This window comes from Cyanistes caeruleus, chromosome 27 (assembly GCF_971803275.1).
Source record: "Cyanistes caeruleus chromosome 27, bCyaCae1.hap1.1, whole genome shotgun sequence".
Classification (NCBI taxonomy): domain Eukaryota; kingdom Metazoa; phylum Chordata; class Aves; order Passeriformes; family Paridae; genus Cyanistes; species Cyanistes caeruleus.
This window is the reverse complement of record NC_141727.1, coordinates 1,044,873-1,072,076: the sequence shown is the minus strand read 5'-3', so window position 1 is coordinate 1,072,076 and position 27,204 is coordinate 1,044,873. Positions and strand designations below refer to the sequence as shown.

General features: G+C 55.0%; 2 protein-coding genes across 3 annotated transcripts in view; one reads left to right on the top strand and one right to left on the bottom strand.

Annotated features, from left to right (window-relative positions):
* MYO1D (myosin ID) overlaps positions 1–21,621 on the top strand; it is a 154,394-nt gene extending 132,773 nt beyond the window's left edge. For both annotated transcript variants that reach the window (XM_086864747.1, XM_086864750.1), the window contains exon 22: positions 19,237–21,621. In XM_086864747.1, the coding sequence (XP_086720873.1) occupies positions 19,237–19,393 (157 nt within the window). In that variant the 3' untranslated portion in view covers positions 19,394–21,621. The remainder of the gene's footprint in view (positions 1–19,236) is intronic.
* A 961-nt stretch (positions 21,622–22,582) lies between these two features.
* On the bottom strand, positions 22,583–24,226 carry CDK5R1 (cyclin dependent kinase 5 regulatory subunit 1). Its single transcript, XM_086864751.1, has one exon. The coding sequence runs from the start codon at positions 24,182–24,184 to the stop codon at positions 23,291–23,293; it is 894 nt and encodes a 297-aa protein (XP_086720877.1). The 5' UTR covers positions 24,185–24,226; the 3' UTR covers positions 22,583–23,290.
* Positions 24,227–27,204: the final 2,978 nt, after the last annotated feature.

The window sequence follows — 27,204 nt, the reverse complement described above, 5'->3', positions numbered from 1 at the left end:
TGCTGGGGTGAGACAGAAGTACCTGCAGACAGTGAAGTGAAAAAATCAGAGATTGCAGTGACTGACTCAGGCTGGGGAGCTTTTCCCTGTGTGCACAGCAAAGGTTAAAATCAGAATTTTCTAATAATATGTTATATTTTATATATATTTATACATATATTTTAATATAATGTAAATGTTATATTAAAAAAACACAAATAACAACAAAAAAACAAACCAAGACAACAGCTTTTAAAGTTGTAGATATACTTGCAGGCTGCTGGGATCCCAACATTCCCAGGTCCTGCTCCTGCATCCCCAGGTCTTCCCCAAGGACTGAGCTCCCCTCTCACCCCTGCAGCAGCACACGTGGGTCACACTCCAGAGAGTGCTGAGGTGATGGAGGATGTGAAATATCACAGAATTGTTTCTGTTGGGAAAGACCCCCCTGATCTTGGGAAGTCCTTGCAAAGGTTTCAGCACAGAACTGCAGATTAATTATCCTTAATTATGCTGCCTGTTGCTGGCAGCAGCTCAGCTCTTGTGGAAGGGACAGAAAGAGCCAAGAGTGACCTCGGTGTCTGCCCAAGGAGCTCAGAATTACCTGTCAGCAGCTGCTTTCTCCTGGTCACCAGAGTTTCCACATAATTCCAGCCAGTAATTCCAGCCAGTAATTCCAGCTGTTCCCCTCTCATGCTGCAGGAATTCTGCAATAATTACAGGCAGCAATTTAAAGGTAGCTGCTTCTTCCCTGAGTGGAGTCATGGGAAGGTGCATCCACCCAGAGAGAGTCAGGTGAGTGTCATCACCTTTGGGAAAAGCTGCTCCAAAAAGATGCAGTGACAGGACACAGGGAATGGCAGAGGGCAGGGTCAGGTCAGGGATATTGGGAAGAAAATCTTCCATGTGAGGGTGGTGAGGCCCTGGCAGAGGTTGCCCAGAGCACCTGTGAGTGCCCCTGGATCCCTGGAGGTGTCCAAGGCCAGGTTGGAGCAGCCTGGGACAGTGGGAGGTGTCCCTGCCCATGGCAGGGGTGGCTCTGGATGGGCTTTAAGGTCCCTTTCAGCCCAAACCATTGAGGGGTTCCGTGGTCTCCTTCCAGCATCTGCTGCACCAGGCGTGACCTCCCTGAGAGCTGCAGGGCCGTGTCTCACCAAAGCCCAGGAGAGATTTCTAAGCTGCCAGGTCATTCTCAGGTGGGTTTTTCAGAGCCTGGCAGTGGTGCCACACTGGGCTGGGCAGCAGGAGGTTTCTGTGCCCTCTGTTCCTCAGGGATCCCAAGGAACTGTTTGGCTCTTGAGGCTGGAGCAGGATTTTAGCACTGGAGAAATTTGTATGACTTAAGGAGGGTTTTCACAGCACTCAGGCTCTGACAGACTCTCTCCAATCATCTGAACAAATCATTTGCTCTGAGCCATGGAGGTTCACCCAGCAAGGCACAGAATTGCTTCACTCCCAGCCTGTGGTGTGACAGAACCTCACTCAGAGCATTTGGTAAGAGCAGGATCTGTGCCAAGAGATCACTGCCCCACGAGGGTCACACCTGTGCTCGCTGCCTTTCCTCCTCTGGCCTTTCCTGCTGACTTTTTGGTCTCCACTCCCTGTGCTCATGCGTGTGACAGGTCTGTGGTGTCACTGTGTCCCCGTGTCCCCTGCTCAGGGTGTCCTCAGCTCTTCTCCCATCAGCGAGTTCTGCCTCCAGGGCTGCAGGCAGAGAAGCTCTGAGCTGCCAAGGGGAAGAGGTCAGTTCACTGTGCTGCACACAGGAAGGGAAAGTCATGAGATTGAGAACAATCGCAAAAAGATTTGGTTTATTTGTTTTTTATACTGAAAACTCCATCAGCTGCCTCTGTCTGCACCAAAAACCTGGGAAGCAAAAAGTCCTGAGTGCAGTTGTTCAACTGGACTGAAGAACTTTCCACACATGGGAAGTCCGTGGGAAGTGTTTAGAAGAGTTCTGGTGGGAGGAAGATGCTCCCTGTGCAGGTTGTGTGGAGCTGAAGGGTTAATTTGGCATTTGGGCCCCTGCAGCCGCCTCAGCCCCAGTGGGAGCAGAGCCCTCAGGCAGCAGGAATTGCTCTTTCTCCCAGAGATTATTTCACAGTGGTGGCATCTTATCTTGTCACTGCAAAGGCTCTTCAGAAAACATATAGGGAGCCTCTTGAACTGACGTGACAGCCTTGGAACAAAGAGTTCATCTGCTTCTGGGGGAAACATTTATTCCACAACTCATTTTTCCCTGTCCACAGCTCAATTTCTCAAGTTTTCGGGAGCAGTGTGAAAGATTTAACTGTGGTGAGCCTGGAGGAGGATGGAGGCTGATTAGGAACTCGTTTGGGGGGAGATATTTTGCTCAGCTGGAACGACTGCAGCAAAATAAATTCATGCTGAATGTCTGAGCCATGATGTTTGATTTGTTAATGGCTTTGGCTTTGCAGGCATTTGGTTGATGTAGCAAATTTCTCAGTGCCATGTGCAGAAGTGCTGATTTCTCCCAGCACAGCCTCAAAATATGGAAGCAGAAATAGTGAAAATTCTGCCTGCTGAGAGATGGAGCTGCTGCTGGTGAAGCTCCAGCATTTGGTAATTACAGACAGGATCAGGATTGTTGTCACTGTCCTTGCCACAGCCCTTGGAAGTGACCAGTGTTCCCCTTGGGCTGGAAACCTTCAGGATATCTTGTGCCATGTCATATTCTTAAATATATTTATCTGTCTGTGGAGAAATTGATCCAGGAGCATAAAACCCTGCACATCACCAGTTCCATCTTCTTGCAACCTTGGCAGCAGCACCAAATCCCTGTGGGTTGTTTGTGAAAGGATGGGATGAGTCTAGAGGGATGAATCCAGGGGGCCAGAGGGTCCCAGTTTGTTTGGGATGATGACTCTGTTGATGGAGTTGCAGCAGTGACATTGCCAGGAATCACAGCCTTGGCTCTGATCCATGCGGAGCAGCAGGTCCAGTGTGGGAAGGGAAGAGGCTCAAAAATAGCATTTCAGGGAAAACTTGCCCTCCCTGCAATCAGAGATAGGAAGAAGGATCAATTCTCCTGCAGCTGAGGATACAGACTGTGCCAGACAGTCATTAAATGCATTTTCCTGTGCCTGGTAACACGGCTCTGCTCTCAAGCTGCATCCCAAGGCTGCTCAGGAACTGAGCCGTGGTTTTTCCAGGGACATGGAGGCCCCAGGGGCTTCACTGCTGGGTCACAGGCAGTCACCAGCCCTTCACTGGCCCTCTCCCTTCAGGCTGAACCCTCCTTGCACCTTCCTGGGGCGTCACCTTGCAAAAGCTGCATGAGATTTTCCTCAGATCATTAAAACCCTGCCTGATAGGGCTGGGATGTGGATCCAGCCCATGATCTGCAGCATGAGATCAGCTGCCTGCTGAGCAAGCTGGGTCTGGGGCAGATCCCGTGGGTTTGGCTGTGTTTTCAGGAGAGGCAGCTGGTGACAGACATTTGGGTGTTGTGTGTCCACATTGTGTTTATGGAGCTGTTGTTCTGAGTGACACCCCAACAGGAAAATTAAATGTTGTGCAAAGGCTGAGAGCCGGTGAAGAGGAGAAGCTCCAGGGAGAGCTCAGAGCCCCTTCCAGGGCCTAAAGGGGCTCCAGGAGAGCTGGAGAGGGACTGGGGACAAGGGATGGAGGGACAGGAGCCAGGGAATAGCTCCCAGTGGCAGAGGGCAGGGCTGGATGGGATATTGGGCAGGAATTGTTCCCTGGCAGGGTGGGCAGGCCCTGGCACAGGGTGCCCAGAGCAGCTGGGGCTGCCCCTGGATCCCTGGCAGTGCCCAAGGCCAGGCTGGACACTGGGGCTTGGAGCAGCCTGGGACACTGGGAGGTGTCCCTGCCATGGCAGGGGTGGCACTGGGTGGGTTTAAGGTCCCTTCTCAGCACTCTGGGTATCAGCCTGGAAATGTGCATTTCCCCCCTGCCAGACTCTGCATTTCTGTAAGTAAGAATCTCTTTGTTTATGCACCTGTTTTTCATGCCAGCTTTGCCACAGGGAAGAGCATTTTTCACATGATCCAACACATTTTTTTAGCTATTTCTGCAAATCCAGACTCCTCATAGAGTGAGGCAAAGGAAAAGTAGAAATAGGTCAGGTATTTAAATAAGATGTAGTTGTCTCTCTTCACAGCAAGTTGCTTTTTTTCCTGCCTATGTGAATTGTGCTAATGTATCAGGGAATAAAGAGAACAAAGGGAAGCAGAAGTGCCAGTGTTGTCATTCTGGGATTGCAGCTTCAGAGCCCTTTACTTTGCAGAAGTGAAACTGAGACCACTCTGGAACAGCTCAGCAAATGCTCCTGAAATAATAACCCCCAAATTGTCTGCTCAACCTCTCTGAATACACAAAATCCACTTAAAACCCTGCCTGTCATTCTGCTGTCACATAAAAAATTGATTTCCCTGCTCTGAACCTCGTCCTTGGTGCCTTGCATTGTCATGAATGCATAATATTAAGGAAACAGGGAAATTTGGATGTTCTCAGGAATCATCTGGCTTGAAATGCAGAGAACAGGCTGCCCTTGGTCGTTTGAGGTGGATTTGGATTTCTCAGCTTGAGTCTGTGTTCCAGGAGTGCCTGTGGCTGGTGCCACCCTCCTGCCAGGCTGGCTGTCACCTCAGCTTAGGCTGATCTCACTGCTCCTGCTCCTTGGAGAGGACATTAGGAATCCACAATGAAATTCCTCTTTTTAAATATCTGCACTAATGGCAGGACTCGGTTCCTTGACTTTAAAGTTTTGTGATGGAAAGAAAATCTTCCTTACAAAACTGCCCCAGCCTCTGTTCTCCCCAGGCTTTGTGTCTTCAATCCCAGCTCACCCCAGTGCTCCCAAGTGGAGCAGGGATGATTTCCCTCATGCCTGAAATTTGATTAGACTCCAAGTGTGTCATTGGGGTGCTGTAATGCTGATCCAGAGGTGATGTCAGTGCTGGTTCGAGCTGGGCTTTCCCTCATGGGCAGTTTCACCTGGTGGAGGAAGCAACTTTTCCCTTCATTATAGGACATGGGACTGCTGTAGCCCAATCATCCTCACCCTTCCTTCCTGCCTTTCCTAAAATCCCCCTCTTCCTCCTTAACCCATCCACATCCTCATTCCCTGCTGCAGTTACTGCTCCTCTTTTCTGCCCAGAATTCTCCTTAATGCCCAGCCATCCCCATCCTTTGTGTTGGGAAAGAGGCCAGATTTCCTCAGGACTGTTTACAAAGCAGCGCTCTTGGGGAAGTTTGGTGTAGATGAGATTCACCAGCCCCCAACACCCCGAGAACAGCTGTCACCTGTTCAGACACCATCCTTAAAACTGCCGAACCCAAGTGAGTCACTTCAAGATCTGGGCTCTTGTTCCTGAGACCCCTGGGCTCTGCCCAGGGATTTTTCAGTAGCACCAACCTCAGTCCAAGCTGCTCCTTGGCTTTCTTCCGACCTCCTCGTGTGTTTAACCCCCTTTTTAAGCCCTGCACATTTGCTGTGTCTCTCCAGGCTTCTCCGAAGGGCCCTGGGTGTGCTCTTGCCCCAGGGGTCGGAGGGAAGCAGCAGCGGGTTCAGAACTGAAGCCTGGCTGGGGTGATGGAGCAATGCGAGGTCTGCCCTGAGTCACCCTGACTGCGCTGTTTCCCCTTCCCGTCCGTCACCCCCAGCCTGACCCTTCCCTGCCCTGGTCCTCAGCCTTGGGGATGTGTTTTTACCTGTCCTTGCTTTGCCGGGACAAGGTGTTTGAAGGGAGCCGGAGCTGCCTGCAGGGTCCCTGCTGCCACATCCCTCCCATCTCACGGCTCCGGGGAGGGACAGCACAGGGTCCCTGCTGCCACATCCCTCCCATCTCACGGCTCCGGGGAGGGACAGCACAGGGTCCCTGCTGCCACATCCCTCCCATCTCACGGCTCCGGGGAGGGACAGCACAGGGTCCCTGCTGCCACATCCCTCCCATCACACGGCTCCGGGGAGGGACAGCACAGATCCCAGCGCTGGAACAATCCCGTGTCCCAGCGATTTCCCTTCTGGCCCTGGAGAGGGGCGTTTTTAAGAGGAGGCTCCTCAACATCAGCTTAAAAGCCTGTCATTAATTGAAGGATGATTCAGCTTCCTCAGCTGAAGTGTCACCGTGTGGATGCTGGGAGAGGAGGAGGAGGAGGAGGAGCTGCCTTCCTCGCTGGCACCGAGCCACGAGCACCCCCTCCCTCTGCGCCCCCATTCCGCAAGAACCCATGGGTTTAACAGCCAGGAACGAGCTGGTCCTGGCCCTAAAGCCTGGGGAAATGCCCGTGTGTGTCTCCGCTTGCCCGTCCTGGGTGACCCTTCCTGGGGGCGCTCTCTGGAAAAAAACCAGAGAGCAGCGGGGCTCAGCACAAGGGCGCTTCTCTCTTCGTGCCGCTTCTGTGTGCCCTGAAGCTTTAGCTAATTTCTCTCTCTTTCCATTAGAAAAGGAGAAAAAACTGGGTTTTCAGATCAGCTCTGAAATAGAGGCAGGGGAGGGGAGGGGAGGCAGGGTGGGTGCCGGCAGAGCCAGGTTCCCCGGCGGCCGGAGGTGCCTCCCCGGCTGGATGAGCCCTCGGGGCCGGCTTAGCTCGGCTGTGCTGCCGGACACAGCGGCCCGAGGGCCGGGGAGCCGCTGCCAATGGGACCTGATGTCACCGCGTCCTGCATTAAATAGGTCACGGTGACAGCCCGCCCGAAAGCGCCGCCACTGCAGCGGCCGGGACAGTGAAAAACCCCTCCGAGAGGGGACTTGGTGCAGCTTTGTGCTTCTCCAGGGGATGCCCGGCTGCGGGGAGCAGTGAATGAACCCGTCCCGCTGCTCTGCAGCCCCGCTTGGCTGGCAGCGATGAGGCATCAGATGGGATGAGGGATATGCAGGTTGCTATAGCGACCGGGAGCTGCGGAGCCGGGAGCAGCCGCTCTCCATCATCCTTCATCCTTCCAGCGCCCCTCCAGCACCCCAAAGGCCTCTTATCACCCCCACATCCATCCCATCCCATCCCACCCCATCCCATCCCATCCCATCCCATCCCATCCCATCCCATCCCATCCCATCCCATCCCATCCCATCCCATCCCATCCCATCCCATCCCATGGATCCCATCCCATCCCATCCCATCCCATCCCATCCCATCCCATCCCATCCCATCCCATGGATCCCATCCCATCCCATGGATCCCATCCCATCCCATCCCATCCCATCCCATCCCTGTCCAGCACTGTGCCCGTGCTCCTGGCCCTGGATGTTCCCCAGGATGGCAGAGCCCTCCCGGCACATTCCAGCTCTGGCTCTAACGAGCTCAGCAGGGATGTGCATGGAATAGAAGGGAGCTGAGCTGAGTGTTTGCCCCGGTTCTGCAGCGCCCGCCCAGCCCTGCACAGCCCCCCCGTGAGCTGGCACCGAGCCGGAGCTGGGGGTGGGATGTGCCAACCCTGCTTCCCATCCCCTGTGCCTGGGCACAGCCCTGCTGCTGTTGTCCCCGTGGCTTCCAGCCCCTGGAGCCAGGCAAGCCGAGCTGGTGACTCCACCATAGCAAATTGTCCTCTCTCTTATCCCAGCTGCTTCACTGGCACAGGTGGATCCCAAGGAATAATGAGAAAAAAGCAGAGAATTTCAAAAGGGTCCATGCTATTTGTTTTCCTGTCATGGTTTTGGGTGATCTCTGGGAGCTCCGTGGCAGCTTCCCCCTTGTTGTGGCTTCAGACCTCTGCCAGGCTCTAAAAATATCCATCTAATTCACAGCCCTGCAGTGGGAAAAGCAGAGCTGCTCATCCCTCGGGATGGCTGGAGGTTTCCTCCGTACCAAAGCGAGAGCAGAGCTTCTCTGTGTTATTGTTCTCCAGTGTAAAGCATCCATCAGCTGTTCCAACCACTCCTTGCTACTCCAAAACTATTGCCCCTTGTAAATTTGAGTGGGAAACTGATGAATAATCCCACACATTTGTCCTCTCCATCAGCCCCCTGTACCTCACAGTCTTGCAGATGCTGAACAAACACATCCCAGATGCCTGAAAGGTTCTGGATTCCCTCTGAAGTATTTTTTTGGGGGGGGGGGTGGAATTTCTACCTTCCTTAAACTTCAGCAGGCAGGATTTGATCAGCAGCTGCTGAACAGGCTGGGAGCATCCTTTGAGGAGGGACTTTGCAAATGTGCCCCATTAAATGTGGGGCTGGTGAATTCATCCCCCCAGATGGGCCAGGACAAGGAGCAGCACTGGGAAGAAAATAAAAGGAAAAACTTTTGCTGTTTCTCAACTCAGGAATTGAGTCCATGATGTCCCAAACAGGAGGCAGCTCTGCACTCATCTTCCTAAGTGCTCTTATTTTATTTATGTGCTGGTGCATTTCTAATGCCAGGCTCTTGGCATCACCCCCATGTGCTGCTTTCCTCTGCTGCAGCCAAGGACTTGGAATCATATTTTTGGCATGGTGGTTTTTATAAAATATGTAACACTCCAGCATCTTGCGGCCGCAGCAGAGCCGGGAGCCGGATGGGCTCTGACTCCCCAAAGCTCTGCCAGGCTCAGAATAGCTCTGAAATGTGAGTTAATTGGAGGCTGCAGAAGAAGCTGCAGTTTATCCCTGGTGCTGTCAATGCTGAGAGCAGGGTGGGGTTGGGGAGGTGAAGGTGAGCAGCACGTGGGGACTGTGACGTGTCCCCGTCACCCTCCCTGCTGTCACCAGGAGCCGCAGGCCCCACATGCCCTGACCCAACTCTCCCCACCCTTTTCCTTCCCTTCAAAAATTCAAATTACATTGAATTCTGAGTGAATTTAATTCACAAAATCATTGAACAGTTTGGATTGGAAGGGACCTTAAAGGTCATTTAATCCACCCCCCATGCCTGTGGAATGACAGGGATCAGGGAAGGAGCACTGGGTGGATTTTAGAGCTCTCTCCAGGGGGGTGTGTGGCAGGCTGGGGGCCTCTACCAGGATGTTCCATCCATCATCCACCAGCCCTGGCTGCCATGGGGGGCTGGCAGCTGCCTCCACCCCAGGGAATGGGAAATTTTTCGTTTTGGCTGCTGGTGGAAATGAAATATTTAACACAATATTGGTGGGTTTTTTACTGATTTTTTTTTAAGCTCTTTCATTACTGCAGGTTCCCAGGAAATGCCCTGTTGAGTGAGCCTGTGTTTTTCTTCCACAAAACCCCTGAGCACCTTTAGGGAGTTGTCATGGGGGATGAATGGCATCAGGCACTGGGAGCTGATGGCACAAGGGGTGAGAAAACCCGAGAACCACAAAGATGAATTCCCAGCTCCCACGGGAGCAGAACTGAGAGAGCCTGGAGCCTCCTGTGCTGGGGTGGGCAGGGAAGAGGAAATTTATACGTGGAATGATTGGTGTTGGGAGGGACCTTGAAGAGCATCTCACCTTGGGCAGGGACACCTTCCACCAGCCCAGGCTGCTCCAAGCCCTGTCCAGGCTGGCCAAGGATGAATTAAAAGCCCAGAGGGGTAGCGAGGTCCAGGCAAGATTTAGCTGAGCTCAGGGCCTCCCGTGCATCCCTCCCACCCCAAAGCTCACCATGGTCAGCTCAGGGCCAGCCCTGTGCCAGGGCTTGGGGTGGGGATTCAGGCAGTGAGGGCTGGTCCTGGTTCAGCAGGGGGATGGAGTTTGGGTGGGGTTGTGATCTCTCTCTTGGATGTCACATGATAGGAACAGTGACATTCCCTCTGTATCTCCATGGCCCAGGCTGCAGGGACACACCATGCAGGGACACACAGAGTGATGTCTCAAACCACTTTGGTTTTTTATGGTTTCCCACCATAAAGTATTGCTTTGGGGTGCAGCCCCATGGCTGGGACCTGCCCCACTGGCTTGCCCTTGGCTGTTTGGGTGTTTTACAGCAAGCTGGCTGTTGGCCCAAGCCCCCAGAGCAGGAGAGCAGCCCTGGGAAGGGGAGGGAAGGAGCAGCCCCTGCCCAGGAGCACCTAAACCAAAGGGGTTTGCTGGAAGAGACAGAAATATTTCCCAGCTCGCTGGCATTCCCAACTCTCCCTGGCTCCTGAGGAGGGATGCAAAACACCCCAGGTCCCAAATCAGTGAGGAAGGAAGTGCAGCTCAGGTCTGGTCTAGGACCTCCCAGGCTCTGGAACAATGGGAATTAATGCATTTTAGGAATGAGAGAGCCCAATACTGAATGGACTGGGTTTGCATCTCAGCCAGAGGGGAAGGAATACACCTGGATGTGCTGCAGACACATCATGGAAAAGGCCCAGCAGTGTTGTGGCAGCTTCTGTCATCTCAGGAAAGTGGATTTTATGGCTCAAACATCTCAGTGCAGCTGGCTTGGCTCTGCCTTGCCCTGTGCCATGGGACATGTGTGACACTTTGCATTGGGAAGAGACACAAATTAGCAACTCTTGTTGCTCATTAAAAGGGCAAAACCGGCGTTGTCACAGCTCAGCAGCGTGGTGATGAAATCCGTGTCACCGAGCACTTCCCAGAAGCAGCTGTGCTTTGCTCTGGTAACTCAGTGTCAGTGTGAGCTGCACAGACAGCACATGGGCAAGGCTGAGCCACAAAGGCTTGAAAGCCACTTCTTAAGTGGAGGGGTTGAGTTCTCAGCTCCCACTTTAGCCTGGTGCTTCTCCTGCGCATTAACAAATTGTTTCTGAAAAGCCACCTCTCGCATCCTCTGAGGTGATTTGCCTGAGCAGACCACAGACACAAAATAAATATACTGTAAATATTGGCTGGTTTTGAAGATGGAAAAAAAATTCAGTGTCTCAAGTGTCATTTGACTGCAGATAATGGTGAAAAATCACACGGTGAGGAAGGACCTGGCAGCTGTGTTCAGCTCAGTGACCTTTCCCGGCATCAAAATGCCTGGAGCACTTGGTCTGACCTTTGACTATGGAAATTCTCCTTTTGATCCTGACTTGAGATCTCCTTGATTCGTGTCTGACTTTCTTTGTAGCCTCTTTTCCAACACTTTGATCTGTCTTAATGTCTGATCTCTGCCAAGGCCACCTGGCTCTGAGGAGCTCGACAAGCTCAGAGCTCCGAAAAGCCGGTGATGCTGGGGAAAAACATCCTGTGAGCCCTGAGAGGCTTCACAAGGCAGGGCTGGGAAAGCTCTTGTGCTTCCAAATGTTTTCATCTCCCTCATGGCACGTGTGAGTCACAGACTGTGTGTGTGTGTGTGTGTCGGTGTGTCTGTGTGTCTGTGTGTGTGTCTGTGTGTGTGTGTGTGTGTGTGTGTGTCTGTGTGTCTGTCTGTGTGTCTGTCTGTGTGTGTCTGTCTGTCTGTGTGTGTGTCTGTGTCTGTGTGTGTGTGTGTCTGTGTGTGTCTGTGTGTGTCTGTGTGTGTCTGTGTGTGTGTGTCTGTGTGTGTCTGTGTGTGTCTGTGTGTGTCTGTGTGTGTCTGTGTGTGTCTGTGTGTGTCTGTCTGTGTGTGTGTGTGTGTGTGTGTGTGTGTGTCTGTGTGTGTCTGTGTGTCTGTGTCTGTGTGTGTGTCTGTGTGTGTGTGTGTCTGTGTCTGTGTGTGTGTGTGTCTGTGTGTCTGTGTGTCTGTGTCTGTGTGTGTGTGTGTCTGTCTGTGTGTCTGTGTGTGTGTGTCTGTGTGTCTGTGTGTGTGTGTCTGTGTGTGTGTGTGTCTGTGTGTCTGTGTGTCTGTGTGTCTGTGTGTTTGTGTCTGTGTGTGTGTCTGTGTCTGTGTGTCTGTCTGTCTGTGTGTGTCTGTGTGTCTGTCTGTCTGTGTCTATGTGTCTGTGTGTCTGTTCTGAAGGGGGTGGGTGGAGGGGGGTTCTCAGTACAGCCCAGAGTCAAGAAGGAAAGAGGATTTAAAATCATTTCTGGATCTCACAAGACAGTAAATCATTGCTTTTAACCTTTTACAAGAGCCAGGGTGTTCTAACAAGAGCTGAATGGGAAAGGTGGAGAGTGCCAAGGAGTCCCAGGCATGATGCTGTCAAAATCATCTGAGTCTTACAGAGGGAAATTTATGGCCTGGGTGTGTAAACCTCTTCAGGTAATGGGTCCTGGTGCTTTGGAGCTGCCACACTTGAGATGTGACTGCCCTGGGAGAGGCAGAGCTGAGGTGCTGGAGCTGCAGCTCTGGAATGAAATATCCACCCAGGATTATTGTGATGATGCCCTTTGTGTCCCAGCTCCATGGGGACAGCGGCTTTGGGGATTCTTGTGGGCACAGGAGGAGTGTCAGCCCTTCCTTCCCATGGGGAGTGTCAGCCCTTCCCATGGAGAGTGTAATTCCTTCTGGGAGCAGCCCCCACACACTGTGTGGTACAGGGGGACACAAAAGGCACACAAGGTTTCAGGGCAGGTTTTGCTCCTGTACCTCTTGAGAATCCAGCTATTCCTATTTTTCTCCACTGAAGCTGTTGTAGGGATAATTTTCTCAGTGAGGTCTGTAAGTTTTCATGTGAGCTCATTACTCTCAGTATCATTGTCCTGCAAGCTGCAGAAACACACAAGTGCTCAGGCGAGATACACCCCGATCCCTGCCCTGCCAGACACCCAACCTGGGCCCTAAACCCTCCTGAGAGAACACTTATCTGTCCCCAAATGACATTTGTTGTAACTCAGATATGTCCTTGTTTATTTTACCCATCTTGTACCCTGTGTCTTTTTAGACCCTGCTCAAGAAACTCCTCCCTGTGAGGGTGGGGAGGCCCTGGCACAGGTTATTCCATGGCTGCCCCATCCCTGGAAGTGTCCAAGGCCAGATTGGATGGGGTTTGGAGCCACCTGGGGTAGTGGAAAGTGCCCCTGCCCATGGCAGGGGTCCCACTGGATGTGGTTGAAACTTGATGGTCTTGAAGGTTCCTTCTAACCCAAAGCATTCCATGATTTTATGACTCCATGATGTCACTTCTCTGCCACCACAGCCTGGAGTCCTCCCTAGCAGTGACACCACACAAAGCACTGAAAGCTTATTTAACCCTCCTTGAAATCTCCAGCACCCCTGATTGTCTCCTTGGCTCCTGTTAGGAAGCAGAGCCTTGAAAACTGTCTTTTTTTTAGACCTCTTGAGTTTCCCTCTCCCCGCTTCCTGTGTGTTTTCTCCATGCAGAATATAGCTTCTGCTTTTTTGGGCTCTTTTCTGCAGCCTCCCTTCATCTGGGAGCCTTTTTAATGTTTTTTTCATGGCTGAGCCCTCTCAAAGACTGCAGCCAGGATCCAGATGAGGCTGCATCCCTGACTTACATAAGGTGTTACCATTATGGGGTATTCTCCATCCTGCCCCTCACCATCCTCACATCTTGCGTGCAGCTGCAGGAGTTCTTGGAGCCACAAAATCACAGAATATCCTGAGCTGGAAGCCAACCAGGCAGCCCACAGTGCTCCTGCCTTTCCAGAAAGAGGCCTTGATCTAAACTCTGGAAAGGTTTGATGGTTTAAAGCAATCCCCTCTGGAATCCATCCCAGTGGATTCATTGCTGCTGAGCCCTCATTTCACACTTGGTTACACACTTGGTTGAAATCCCTCTGGTTTGTTGTCATGAAAATAAGGCAATTACTGTGCTGGCTTTGCCATCTCTACCCAAATTCTGCTTCTGAAAAGAGTTCATTTCCCACTCTGTGATGGCATTTGCTGCATCCATGGGACAGAACCTCATTTACTGATCCTGGGAAAGCTGCACAAAGCCCTTTTCCATCGGAGCCCTGTCAGGGATGGGGCTGCAGCTCTGGAGCTCCCCACCCCTGGCTGGTGCTGCTGTCCCTGGGATGTTCCCAGCTCCCCACCCCTGGCTGGTGCTGCTGTCCCTGGGATGTTCCCAGCTCCCCAGCCCTGGCTGGTGCTGCTGTCCCTGGGATGTTCCCAGCTCCCCACCCCTGGCTGGTGCTGCTGTCCCTGGGATGTTCCCAGCTCCCCACCCCTGGCTGGTGCTGCTGTCCCTGGGATGTTCCCATCTCCCCACCCCTGGCTGGTGCTGCTGTCCCTGGGATGTTCCCAGCTCCCCAGCCCTGGCTGGTGCTGCTGTCCCTGGGATGTTCCCAGCTCCCCATCCCGTTGTGCTCCCAGATGGAGCTCACAGCACAGTGGGGAATATCTCATCAATGAGTCTGTTGCGTTTTCATGCCCATAACAGCTCCTTCCATGGCATTCCAGGACATCTGGGCTTGTTCTTAAGCGTGGAATTATGGAATAGTTTGGGCTGGAAGGGACCTTAAAGCCCAGTTCCACCCCTGCCATGGACAGGGACACTTCTCACTGTCCCAGGTTGCTCCAAGCCCCATCCAACCTGGCATCTCCTGTATTTACATCTATTTAACAATACATTTATTTAACTTTTCAGCCTTACACCTCTTGTGCTCACCAGAACTCCCTCTGATCTTTCTGCTCTTCTTCCCTTTCCCATTTCCTTCCCAGCACGTGTTGGTGCCGTGGATGTTTCTGTGCTGTGTGCAGCTCTGACAGATGTCTGTGGCCATTTCTGCGCCACTTGCCTTGTGTTTCCCCCGAGGTCCTGGATTAAATGCTCAGTCAAAACTCGTATTTCATGGGCCAGTGATCTGCTTCCACTCGGAGTCCTCCTTTCTCTGCTGGTTTCCCTTTTGCCAGCGTTCCCCCAGTGCCTGCTCAGCTCTTGTGGTGTCTCAGGGGCTGCTCTGGCTGTGGGATGTGTCTCCTACACCCAAACCCTGCTCATGTGAGGCTCCCACCAGAGCCTTTAACTCCTCCTGTGGGCCAGGAGAGCAAGAGGAGCTGGGGAAGGCCCTCTGAGTGCTGGGATGGGCTGGGGTAGATGGAGAAGTGTCCCAGTCCTGCAGGGTTCAGTGAGCCAGGAAAAGGCAAAGAGCAGCCCCAGCCTGGGATCAGCAGCTGTGGCTGGAACTGCTCATCTGGCAGGAGAGGCTGTTTTCACCCAGAAATATTCCCTGCATTGGATGAAGACCTGAGTTTGCAGAAAGCACCAACACTTGGGTGTTTATTATAAACAGAAATTACTCTATGGTTCATCACATACAGACATTCCCATGTGGCTCCCTGGATGGGAGCAGTGCTGGGGTAGAATCCCAGCTTCCCCACAGAATCTCTTTTGCCTGTTCTGTTTTGCCAGCAGCCTCACTCTGGGGTGCTGGGGCTGGGGTTCCTCCCCTGGCAGTGCTCACATCCTGCTGTCACTCCTGATGGAATCACTGTTAATAACAAGTGGGATTATTTTCCAGGAGGAGCCCAACAGCAGCATCTGTCACTTTGTCCTGATGGGCTTGACTTCTGTGAGGGTTTGGTTACACCAGGGCTTGGTGAAGAGCCAGAGCTGCCATCAGCCAGGGCTGGACTCAGCCACAGCAGTGCCTGGTACCTACAGGAATCCCAGATTGGTTTGGGTGGGAAGGGACCTTAAAGCCCACCCAGTGCCACCCCAGCCATGGCAGGGACACCTCCCACTGTCCCAGGCTGCTCCAGCCCCAATGTCCAGCCTGGCCTTGGGCACTGCCAGGGATCCAGGGGCAGCCCCAGCTGCTCTGGGCACCCTGTGCCAGGGCCTGCCCACCCTGCCAGGGAACAATTCCTGCCCAATATCCCATCCAGCCCTGCCCTCTGGCACTGGGAGCCATTCCCTGGCTCCTGGCCCTCCATCCCTTGTCCAAAGTCCCCAAAAGGTGGTGGGACAGGTTAAAGCCATGAAAGATCCTTTTTCATCTCAAGTTTGATTTGAAGTGGGACTTGTCTCTGCTGCCATCCTGCTCCTGCTGAGCATCACTGATCTCCAAAGGGTATTTCTGTAGTGTGTTGCCCTTGTCTATGAGAGGCTTTGTTCTCTTCCAGGATTGTTCTGGTCCATCTCAGCCCCTTCCTTTAGGATCTAAATTCAGCAGGAGCTCAGGGAAGCAGCTCCCCAAGCCGTTTGTAGCAGTGAGATTGGGAAGGTCTCAGTCCACTTTCCCAGCTGCTGCAGCAGCTGTTCCCTCTCTTGGGGCCCACAAGCAAACGTGGGGACCCCAGGGCAGGCAGCAGCTGCCACCCCTCTGCCACTGCTGCTCCAGGAGCGAGGCTGCTCTGCCGCTGGCCTGGAACCAAACGGGAATTTCCTCCCCTCTCTCCCTCTCTGGCCTCGGACCAAGCACCAGAGCAGCAGCCAAGAGTCCTGAGGTCCCAGCAGGTCCAGCTGGGGCTGGTGGCAGGGGTGGTGCCATGGGGTGCCCAGCAGGGTTTGACATCCCTGGGCACTCACAGATCCCTGTGGATTGCTCCAGGCAGGAGCTGCCCTGCTCCCCCAGCAAAAGGCTTTGAGGCTGAGCCCTCACATGAAGAAAAGTAACACGTGATGAGTGAAGGAGCTTTGGCAAGGTGGGATCTGGGAAGTGACAGAGGGGGAGGGAAGCCTTAATTTAATGGAATTGTCACACATGGCAAAGATCAGAGCATTCCTCCATCCCAGGACAGCGTTAGCTTCACTCAAACCTGTGTTCAGTTGATTCTTCTCATCCCAGGAGGAGCTGAGACCCAGACTGATCCAGCTCCCTGCAGGTCCCACAGCCACAGGGCATCCAGGACCTTTGGATTCCCAGGCCTGGGTCCTGCTTGGGGTCAAAATTCAGGTTATTGATGTTCCTCTCCCCAGATCCTCTGCCTGGTCACCTAGAACTTGCTGTGGGAGAGGAGGGGAGGGGAAAGTCCTTCTCCCTGTTAGGGACACTTGATGCTGAAGCTCTTCCCAAGGGGCAGGGATCTCCACGAGGCTCCTCTGCATGTGTGGCTCATTCTGCTAAGACATGGCAAAAATAGCAACCTAAGCTGGGATTGCAGCCTCAGCTCACCCAGACACGAGTAAATAACATTAAATACCTGCGACAACACGAGGGCTTTGTGTGCTGGGCCCTGCCAGCCCCCTCCAACCAACCAAGCATTGTTATGGAAATGGTGGAAATCTGAATTATTTGGGAACTGCATAAAATGCAGCTTAAGGGATGTGACACAACCTGAACCAGTCTGTTAATGGAAATGGAGTAAAAACTGCACAAAGGACTTGGGCTGTGGCAGTGGAAATGCTGAAATGGCTCAGACAAGGCAGGACCTGGGGTCTGGGAGCCAAGCACAGGGAATGGGATCCCAGCACATCCCCCGGGGTGTTTGGAGCTTCCAGAGAGGCAACAGAGTCAATGTCAACAATTCTAAAGCACTCAAATTATACTGAAAATGCTGGAAATAGGGGAATTTAAAGGGTGGGTGAGGTCACAGGAGAGAATTCCCAAAGGCCAAGTCCCTGGATAACTCTTCCCTTTGGTGGTGGCTCATGGGGATGGATCTGCTGCAGGTTTTTCCTGTGGATCCCCTCTCTTGGGGGATTTCTGGGAGCTCTTGGCTGGTCCCAAGGGATCGTGGGCATCACCTTGGCCTCAGCTCCATCCCAGCCCCTGGAGCAGCCAGGCCATCAGTGACAGTGGCAGTTCTGTGTTCTTCACTCTCTTCATGGGAACAGCTGCCCAGCAGTGGCAGAGGGATTTTAAAGCCACGTGGATGTGGCACTTGGGGACACTGGTCAGTGGTGGCCTTGGCAGTGCTGGGGGAGCACTTGGACTTGGTGACCCCAGAGGGTTTTTCCAGCCTGAATGATTCCATGATTTATGATTTCTCTGCTTATGGCACAAGGATCATTATTTGGGATTTAGAGCAGGGGCCTTTATGGCAAAGGGGTCATTCTTGCCTGGCATCCTTGCCCTGCTGTCCTCACGTCCCCACTGGCAGTGACCCCAACAGCCATGGACAAACTGATGGGGGCAGAAAGTCCTGATTCACTCATGGGAATCATTTTTAGTGCAAAACTGGGTTGGGGGTTCAAAAGGGACAGAGTTTTGTCTGAGCCATCTTGATCTGTCCATATGAGAGGGAACTGGGAGCCCCACGTGTGATTCCTTTCACTGTTGCCGGCTGTATTTCAGTCTCTGAGCTCAGCCCAGGGGTGTCCCTGTCACTGCTGCAGGCACAGAGCTGGGAGGGGTCACTGTGGGCAGTGGCTGGGCTGGCAGCAGCCCCTGGACCCTTTGACCCGGCCTGTGCTCTGCCCATGGGGCTGAGTCCTCCCACCGGCACCAACCGCAATCCCAGAGTGAGCGGCTTCACAAGCCCAAAGCTGGGCTCAGAGCTCAGGCCTGGCTTAACATAGAGTTTTGGGATGGCTGCAGGATATGCTTGACCCAAGCACACCTCTCCCAGCTGTGGCCATCCCATTGATCCCATTGATTCCATCCCATCCCATTGATTCTATCCCATCCCATCGATCCCATCCCATCCCATCGATCCCGTTGATCCCATTGATCTCATTGATCCCATCCTATTCCATCGATCCCATCCCATCCCATCCCATCCATCCCATCCATCCCATCCCATCCCATCCCATCCCATCCCATCCCATCCCATCCATCCCATCCCATCCCATCCCATCCCATCCCATCCCATCCCATCCCATCCCATCCCATCCCATCCCATCCCATCCATCCCATCCCATCCCATCGATCCCGTTGATCCCATTGATCTCATTGATCCCATCCTATTCCATCGATCCCATCCCATCCCATCCATCCCATCCCATCCCATCCCATCCCACCCCATCCCATCCCATCCCATCCCATCCCATCCCATCCCATTCCATCGATCCCATCCCATCCATCCCATCCCATCCCATCCCATCCCATCCATCCCATCCCATCCCATCCCATCCCATCCCATCCCATCCCATCCCATCCCATCCCATCCCATCCCATGGATCCCATCCCATCCCATCCCATCCCATCCCATCCCATCCATCCCATCCCATCCCATCCCATCCCATCCATCCCATCCCATCCCATCCCATCCCATCCCATCCCATCCCATCCCATCCCATCCCATCCCATCCATCCCATCCCATCCCATTGATCCCGTTGATCCCATTGATCTCATTGATCCCATCCCATTCCATCGATCCCATCCCATCCCATCCCATCCATCCCATCCCATCCCATCCCATCCCATCCCATCCCATCCCATCCCATCCCATCCATCCCATCCCATCCCATTGATCCCGTTGATCCCATTGATCTCATTGATCCCATCCCATTCCATCCATCCCATCCCATCCCATCCATCCCATCCCATCCCATCCCATCCCATTCCATCGATCCCATCCCATCCCATCCCATCCCATCCCATCCCATCCATCCCATCCCATCCCATTCCATCGATCCCATCCCATCCCATCCCATCCCATCCCATCCCATCCCATCCATCCCATCCCATCCCATCCCATCCCATCCCATCCCATGGATCCCATCCATCCCCTCCTGACTCGTGTCCCTTGCCCTGGCAGGGAGAAGCGCTCTCTGCACGTCACTGTCACCAACCCTGTGCAGTGCAGCCTGCACGGCAGGAAATGCACCGTGTCCGTGGAGACCAAGATCAACCAATCCCAACCGGATTTCACCAAGCACCGCTCCGGCTTCGTGCTCTGCGTGCCGGGCAATTAACGCTGGGCTCGCCCTCCCCGTGACCCGCCGGGATCCAGCAGGAGATGCTCAGCGGCGATTTGCCAGGTGCCTAAAGCAGCCTCTGAAGTTCAAGGTTTGGAAAACCCAAATTCCAGGGGTTTAGAAAAGCCAAGTTCACATGGAATGAAGGCTTAAAATAGCCAGTGACTTGTTCTCCATCTTACAAACCAGGCTGGAATATCAGGAAAGTGCTTCCTTTGGAATTAGTCCTGAAAAAAGAGTTTATAGGTACTTCCACCCCTTCTTCCCTTCCCCACGTTGATTCCTCACCCCCTCTCCAATTTTCCTTTCCATGTTCCTTTCCCACGTGTCAGTTTTTGCAATAGGATGCAGCCTCCTCCGGAGGAACCAAAGATACCCAGCTCAGGGAGTCAGGTTCTGTCGGGCCAAACCCGCACGGAACCAGAGCCAGGCTGGGCAGGGAGGGCTGGCTTCCCCCACCAGAGACACTCCACACTCCTGCAGCCTCCCCAGGCACATGGGGGCTGCGAAGGAACATGGAGACACCTCCAGACCTGCTGCTTTCCCTCGGGAATTCATTAACCCATCGAGGCACCTTGGCTGGAGAGGGGACTCCCCAGTGTAGGTTTTGTTAATCCTGCATTGCTTTCTGCCTTAATTACCCCCTCCAAGGGCCTAAAGCCGGTGGGTTCCCATTGGGACCGTGTGGCCTTGCTGAATTTTTAGATGATCCACGTGGCTTCGTGTCTGTGCCAGCGCTGGGGTCAGGGAGGGCTAAAGGGACCCACGGCAGGGGCAAGCCCAGGAACAGGGGGAGCTTTGGGGGGCCAAGCTTTGCACTATCCAACATTAACCTGGCACAGCCCCAGCTGCCAGTGCCCAGGCTCCTCCCTCCAAAGAGTTTTCCTGGCTTTTCCCACAATGGGCTGTGGCTGTTGGGGTGTTGGGCTCGTCCTGCCCAGCCCAGCTAACCCTGAGCTCTGTCTGGAGGAGGGACGTGGATCTCCCCAGTGGTTTGTTCCCACCGTGCCATGGTTCCTGAGCAGCCCAGGCTGTTGGGATTGTACATTGGGATTGTCCTGGCACTGCTGGTCAGGTCAGGATTCCCAGCCTGGAGATGGGGGAGCTCTGTGGTGACCCCCCTTCGGGGTCCCAGCCCGGCCAGCAAATGGGGAGCACTTGTTTGATGGAGCATTTTGGGAATTAGAAAGCCTGGAAGAGGCTCCTCATTACAAAAGGTTTCCTGTAGCTGTGCCATGGACATGGGGCACGGGGACAGGTGGCTGCAGCCTTGGTGTCCCACTGTCACCCCTGAGACCAGGGGGGGACAGATGTGGAGCAGCTCTGGCTCTGCATGAAATGGGACAAGCCCCACACCGGAGCTCTCCCATTCCCATTGTCCCTGGCCTTGGACCAGCCCCGGCAGCATCCCAGCATCCCAGCCCAGCCCCCCGTGCCCCTCTCGGTGTGCAGCTCTGGGATGTCCCGAGGGTCCTGTGCCGGACCAGGGGCTCTTCTGGCAGGGCACCACCAGCACCGGGCTGGGAGGTGACACCGGGAGCCCCGACCCCGCCACGCTCACACAACACCCCGGGACCACCCCGGGACCACCCCGGGACCACCCCGGGACCACCCCGGGACCACCCCGGACCCTCCAGCGCCTTTCACGCCCCAGCGGCTCCTCGGGAGGAGCGGCACCAACGCCAAAGCCTCGGGACCGCTCCGCAGGGAAGCTCCCGGCCTTGCTGTGCCTTTGGATTTGCACTTCTCGCTTTGCCCAGTGCAAACCTCCCCCGCACTAACCCCGGGCAGGTGGGGGGTGGGATCAGCACTTTTGTACCCTCGTGCCCCCAAAAGAATGTTCGGATGGAATTGGGATGGACGGCAACCAATTGCAGGCTTGGGAAATTTCTCCTAGCATGAGATGGCAGAATTGTATGTGATGAGATGTGTCTTATATATAATCTGTTCCTGCTCTGGTTTTATATATATATATATATATATATAAATATATAAAATATATATATTCTTGGTTTTCCCATAGATTAACTATTTCTAAATTGAAACTTCGATTCTCAGCCGGGGGCAATAATGCAATGAACCTTTTGTTTTGGTTTGTTTTTTTTTTTATAAATCGCTGATATTTTATGTGTAAAAGAGCAGAAAAAAAAAACCTGCTATAATGGACCTGGGTTTTGTTTACATAATTCACTGTAATAAATAATAAAAGAAAGCAGTTAGTTGCATCCACCATGGCACTGCCCGTTCCTGCCAGCGCGGGGGCTCAGGGGCGATGATGCCCAGAGGGATCGGTGTCCCAATATCCCAATATCCCAATTATTATCCCAATATCCCGATTTCCCCCCTCCGGCTGCTGCCGCTCGCCCACCACGGGGTGACCTCGGCTCCGGTAACGCGATTAAAGAGCGGTGGCTGCGATAAAACCTCTGTCGTCAACACAAATCCCATTCCCCGCGTCCGAGGGCCGGGAGCGCAGAAAAGACTCGGCCACGAGGCGCTGCCGTGTAATGGATGGTCAGTGCATTTTTATTTAATCAGCACAGTACAAAAATAAATAAAAATAAGGGGAGGGGATTAAATTACAGGCACACTGAGCCCCATGACACAGTCGGTCGGGTTATAAACCACACATACTTACAAACACACTATACACATACATACAAAATGAGACAAATATAAATTAATAAGTAACAATACCCACCAATTTGGTCAACAAAGATCTACAGAAGAGATTGCACTAAAAAAACGTACGTACACATGTATCATTAGCAGGGTCCAATGTACAGCCATGAAGAGCTTCAAGTGAAAAATCAAAAATAAAAATAAATGGCACGTTATTTCTCCCTCTCGTTTGCCAGTTTAACGCCCGATGGACCAGAACTAAACTAGAATTGAGCACACGGAGAAAAAAAACCGATAAAACCCAAAAAGAAGGTCTCAGTCCCCAGGCCTGATACGGGAATACCGGCTCGAGACTGCGGTGTCGGGGTGGTGGCGGGTCTTTGTGCATGGTGTAATTTTACAGCCATCTCTCATTAAGGTTTTTCTTTTGATTATTATTTTTTTATGCGTTTTTTCCTTTTTTTTTTTTTTTTCCCGAAGACACAAAATGCTCCTGTTTGCATGCGCAATACCACTGGAAAAGCAACAATGACAGAAGAAAGAAGGGTTTTTTTTTTCTTTCCCCCCCGCAGGTTTGCAGTTCGTTGGGTTTGTTCTAGAAGAATTCATATAGCAGCATGTGGCGGCTCCCCTTGCTTGCACACTCAAGTAGATCCTTTACACAATACTCATGATCAGTGCACGATGGGAACAAGACATTTCACATTGATCTCATGAACAGTAGCGGTGATTCCCGTCACCCGGACCCGCTCGGGAATTCGAGTCTCTTCAAAGAAAATAAATAAAGGGGGGGATGAGGAAGGAAGGGGGGGTGGGGGGGGTCCCCGGGCCGTGCCCGCGTCTCTGTCCCCGCACTGCCGGTGAGTCCCGACCGGGCCGGTTCAGCCGCCTCCGCTGGAGCCTTTATAGGAAATTTTTTTCCTTTTTTCCCCCTACCTGGGCTCCGTCTCGGTGATGCGGTGACCGGCCCCGCGGAGCCCCGCTCCGCTCCCGGGGGATATCGGCTGGGGGGTGTTCTTGTCTCCCCATCCGTGAATTGCTGGGATCAATCCCGTGGCGGAGCCGCAGCATCCCCGGGCCCGCAGCGTGGGGAGGGGGCGGCTGGAAAGCGGCGGCGCGGAGGGAACCGGGGGTCTGCGCTCCGGTCCGGCCGAACCCCCCGTGTCCCCCCAGGGGGGGCGGCGGCTCCCGCCCTTCCCCGCCGGGCAAATCCCCCCGGGAAGCGGCTCCGGGCCGGGCGGGCGCGGCGTGTCCGGGGGGCGCGGGGGGCGCTCACCGGTCGAGGCCGATGAGCAGCCGGCCCTTCTCCTCGGAGCCGCTCTCCTTCTTGAGGTCGGCGAAGACCTGGGTGAAGTAGTGCGGGTCGGCGTTGACCTGCAGCATCTTGGGGCTCATGAGGTCGATGATGGAGAGGCAGCGGTCCCAGAAGGCCTCCTTACAGCTCTCCACCAGGAAGGGCTTCAGCGGGTAGGAGATCTCGTTGCCCATGTAGGAGTAGGAGAGGTACAGGCAGGTGAGCAGCACTGCCTGCAGTTCGTGGTCGCTGGCCACCTCGGCCGAGATGACGTCCCGGCACAGCATGTAGAGGAAGACAACGTTGGCCGGCGTGATGAAGCCCTGGTCCTGCCAGCCCTGCAGCAGCAGCGAGCGGTCCACGGAGCGCAGCCAGAGCACGGGGTCGGTGGGCGAGAGGTGCTTCAGGCGGTAGCAGCGGCGGCACAGGAACTCGCCGAGGCAGCGCAGCAGCTCGCTGGTGGACGCCTGCACCACGACCCGGCGCGGGGTGGCGGTGGCGGCGGCGGGCGCGGCCGGGGGCGCCTTCTGCGCCGAGGCGAGGGCGGCGGCGGCGGCGGCGGGGGGCGGCGGGGGGGCGAAGGTGGCGAGGTTGGCGCAGGAGAGCGATTTCTTCAGGTTCTCGTTGTTGAGGTGGGTCACGTTGCTCTGGTAGCCGCCGTTGGGCTGCACCTTCTTGGAGCTCTTCTTCTTGGCGGAGACGGCGGCGATGCGCTTCCAGGGCAGCACCGAGATCAGCGAGTGCCGCTTCAGGCCCTTCTCCTTCGCGTTCTTGCTGTTCTGCACCGCCGTGTAGTGCCCCACCGTGGCCGCCCCCTCCTCGAACAGCGGGGCCTTCCGGTAGCTCGGCGACAGCGACAGCACCGTGCCCATGGCGCCGGCCGCCCGGCGGGCCCCCGCCGCCCGCCCCGGCCCCGGCCCCGGCCCCGGCCCCGGCCCGGCCCGGCCCGGCCGGCCCCGCTCTCGCTGCTCCGCCGCCGCCGCCGCCGCCGCTCAGCGCCGCGCCCGGACCCGCCCCGCGCCGCGCGCGCTCCCGCCGGCGCAGTGCGCGCGCCCGCCGCCCCCGCCGCCCCGCCCCGCGCCGCCACGTGCGCCCGCCGCGCCAGCCGAGGCCACGCCCCCTCAGTGACCGCGGATGGACACGGCCACGCCCCCAGCGGCACAGGCCCCGCCCCCTCCCGCCCTCGGCCGGCCCCCTCCTGGCCCGGAGCGGCTTTAGCCCCGCCCCCAGCACTGCAGGCCCCGCCCCCGCCCCGCCCCCGGGCGCTGCCCCCGCGGTGCCCCCGAGCCCTGGGCAGGGGCCGGGTACGACACGGAGGGGAAAGGAATAAAATGCAACGAAAATAATTTATTTTAAAATCCCAAAATTAAGATTTAAGACCCTTCTCCACCGGCATCCCGGAGCCGCACCCCGGATTCGCACTCGGAACCCCGCACCGGCCCCGGCCGCCCTTCGCCCGTCTGTGCCTCCGGGGCCGGGGGCCACCACCGGGGTACCACCGAAGGTACCGGGGCAATGAAATTCCCGGTGCGACGTTCTGAGGCCGGGTCGGCTTCTGGGGAACGCGCCTGCAGCCCCCGTACCCCCCGGTACCGTGGTTCCGCTTGGAGCCCCCGCCGAGCCCAGCGCCCCTCGCCCGGACCTGGATCCCATTCCCGCTGGGACCGGGATCCCATTCCCGCCGGGACCGGGATCTCATTCCCACTGAGACCGGGATCCCATTCCTGCCGGGACCGGGATCCCATTCCTGCCGGGACCGGGATCTCATTCCCACTGAGACCGGGATCCCATTCCCACTGAGACCGGGATCCCATTCCCGCTGGGACCGGGACCCCATTCCCGCTGGACCGGGATCTCATTCCCGCTGGGACCGGGATTCCATTCCCGCCGGGACCGGGATCTCATTCCCGCCGGGACCGGATCTCATTCCCGCCGGGACCGGGATCCCATTCCCGCTGACACCGGCATCCCATTCCCGCCGGGACCGGGATCTCATTCCCGCTGAGACCGGGATCCCATTCCCGCTGGACCGGGATCTCATTCCCGCCGGGACCGGGATCCCATTCCCGCTGGACCGGGATCCCATTCCCGCCGGGACCGGCATCCCATTCCTGCCGGGACCGGGATTCCATTCCTGCCGGGACCGGGATCCCATTCCCGCTGACACCGGGATCCCATTCCCGCTGGACCGGGATCTCATTCCCGCTGGGACCGGGATCCCATTCCCGCTGGACCGGGATCCCATTCCCGCTGGACCGGAGGCCCCGGGCAGCACCGGCCCCGCCGGGCTCTCCGTGTCCTGCAGCGCCACTCAGAGGCCGCTCCGCCGCCACCGGAGCTGCCGGGCCCAGCCCAGCCCGGAGCCGCCCTCGGGGGGACCCTGCGGCCCAGGAGCTGCTCCCGGCGGCAGCCAGGAAAGGTCGGGCACGTCCCGGCCCTGCGCTGATCATTTTTATAATCATTTATACCCTGCCTCGGACCTGCGGCTGCCAATGCCACTGCAGGGAAATCTCAAAAAAACACCAAAATCTCCCGTGAGGACAGACCTGTCCCAAAAACCTGCCTGTCCTTCAGAGCACATTCAATCCTCTGTGCGAGCTGCTTCTCGGGGCTCTGCAGGGCTCTCTCCTCTCTAAAGGAGGTTTTGCTGCACCATGGGGACAGTGACAGCCCAGCCTGGGCACTACTGGCACTGAGAATTCCCTTTGTCCATTAAAACATCTCCCAGATCCAAGCAGTAGCTTTTAAGTTCAGCCTTATGAAGTTTAAAAGGGTTTTTAAAAGGGTTTAAAGTTTTTTAAAGGTTTTTAAAACAGGCTGTATAATTTGAGGGGGTTTGACTCTAATTTTAGTATGCTGGGAGTTGCCTCAGAAAACCCCAGTTCCAAAGGCAATTCCAAGGACTGAAATGTCACTAAAGCTCCCTGATCCCACACAAGACACCAAAGCTGGTGTCATTACAGCCCTGCTGCATCATCCTGCTCCTGGGCAGGTCCCTTCAGCCTCAAGCAGGGACCTGCCAGCCCCCCCCCCCCATTGTCACTTGTGGGGTCAGGATCAATTCTGTCCCCACTGGGGGTGACAGCTGGAGCTGGACATGATCTCCAGCAAGGAGGATCAGAACAGAAGCTGCAGGAGGGCAGGGCTGGATGGGATATTGGGCAGGAATTGTTCCCTGGCAGGGTGGGCAGGCCCTGGCACAGGTGCCCAGAGCAGCTGGGGCTGCCCCTGGATCCCTGGCAGTGCCCAAGGCCAGGCTGGACATTGGGGCTGGAGCAGCCTGGGACAGTGGGAGGTGTCCCTGCCATGGCAGGGGTGGCACTGGGTGATGTTTTAAGTCCCATCCAACCCAAGCTCTCCCAGGATTCTGTCTCCACATCCATCCCCACCCCAGCCCCTGCCTCAGCCTGTCCCAGCTCCAGCTCTGCTTCCATGAATGAATTTCTCTTCATTCACTCACAACTAGCATCTAATTCAGCAAATCCCATCCAAATGACACATCCCTGGGGAAAATACTACTCCAGGGGCATCATAGGGAACTGGACAGAGAAGTTTGGGGAAGTATCTCAGGAATTAAGAGATAAAAAAAAGAACTATTAAAACTAGAATTGCACTTCCCTGCTGCCTGAGGTGTAGGAGTAAAACCTTTGCTATTTTCCTGCCTCTGAGGGCAGGTTGTTTCCCTGCATCATCTGGTGGCTCAGGAGTTTCAGAGGTTAAAATTCAAGTTATTGTATCAATGATACTCTAAACCTTCTCCTCCCCAGCCTTTCAGGCCTGTGCACTGTTAGACTCCAACACAGCATAAGGGCACAATGAGGAAAGGCTGGAGGGGTGAGAAGCCACATTTAATCTGTTTTTCACCACAATAATAGTGCTAGTAATTATTGTT

Coding starts and splice junctions, on each gene's coding strand:
- CDK5R1 (XM_086864751.1), bottom strand. CDS start 24,184: ATGGGCACGGTGCTGTCGCTGTCGCCGAGCTACCGGAAGGCCCCGCTG.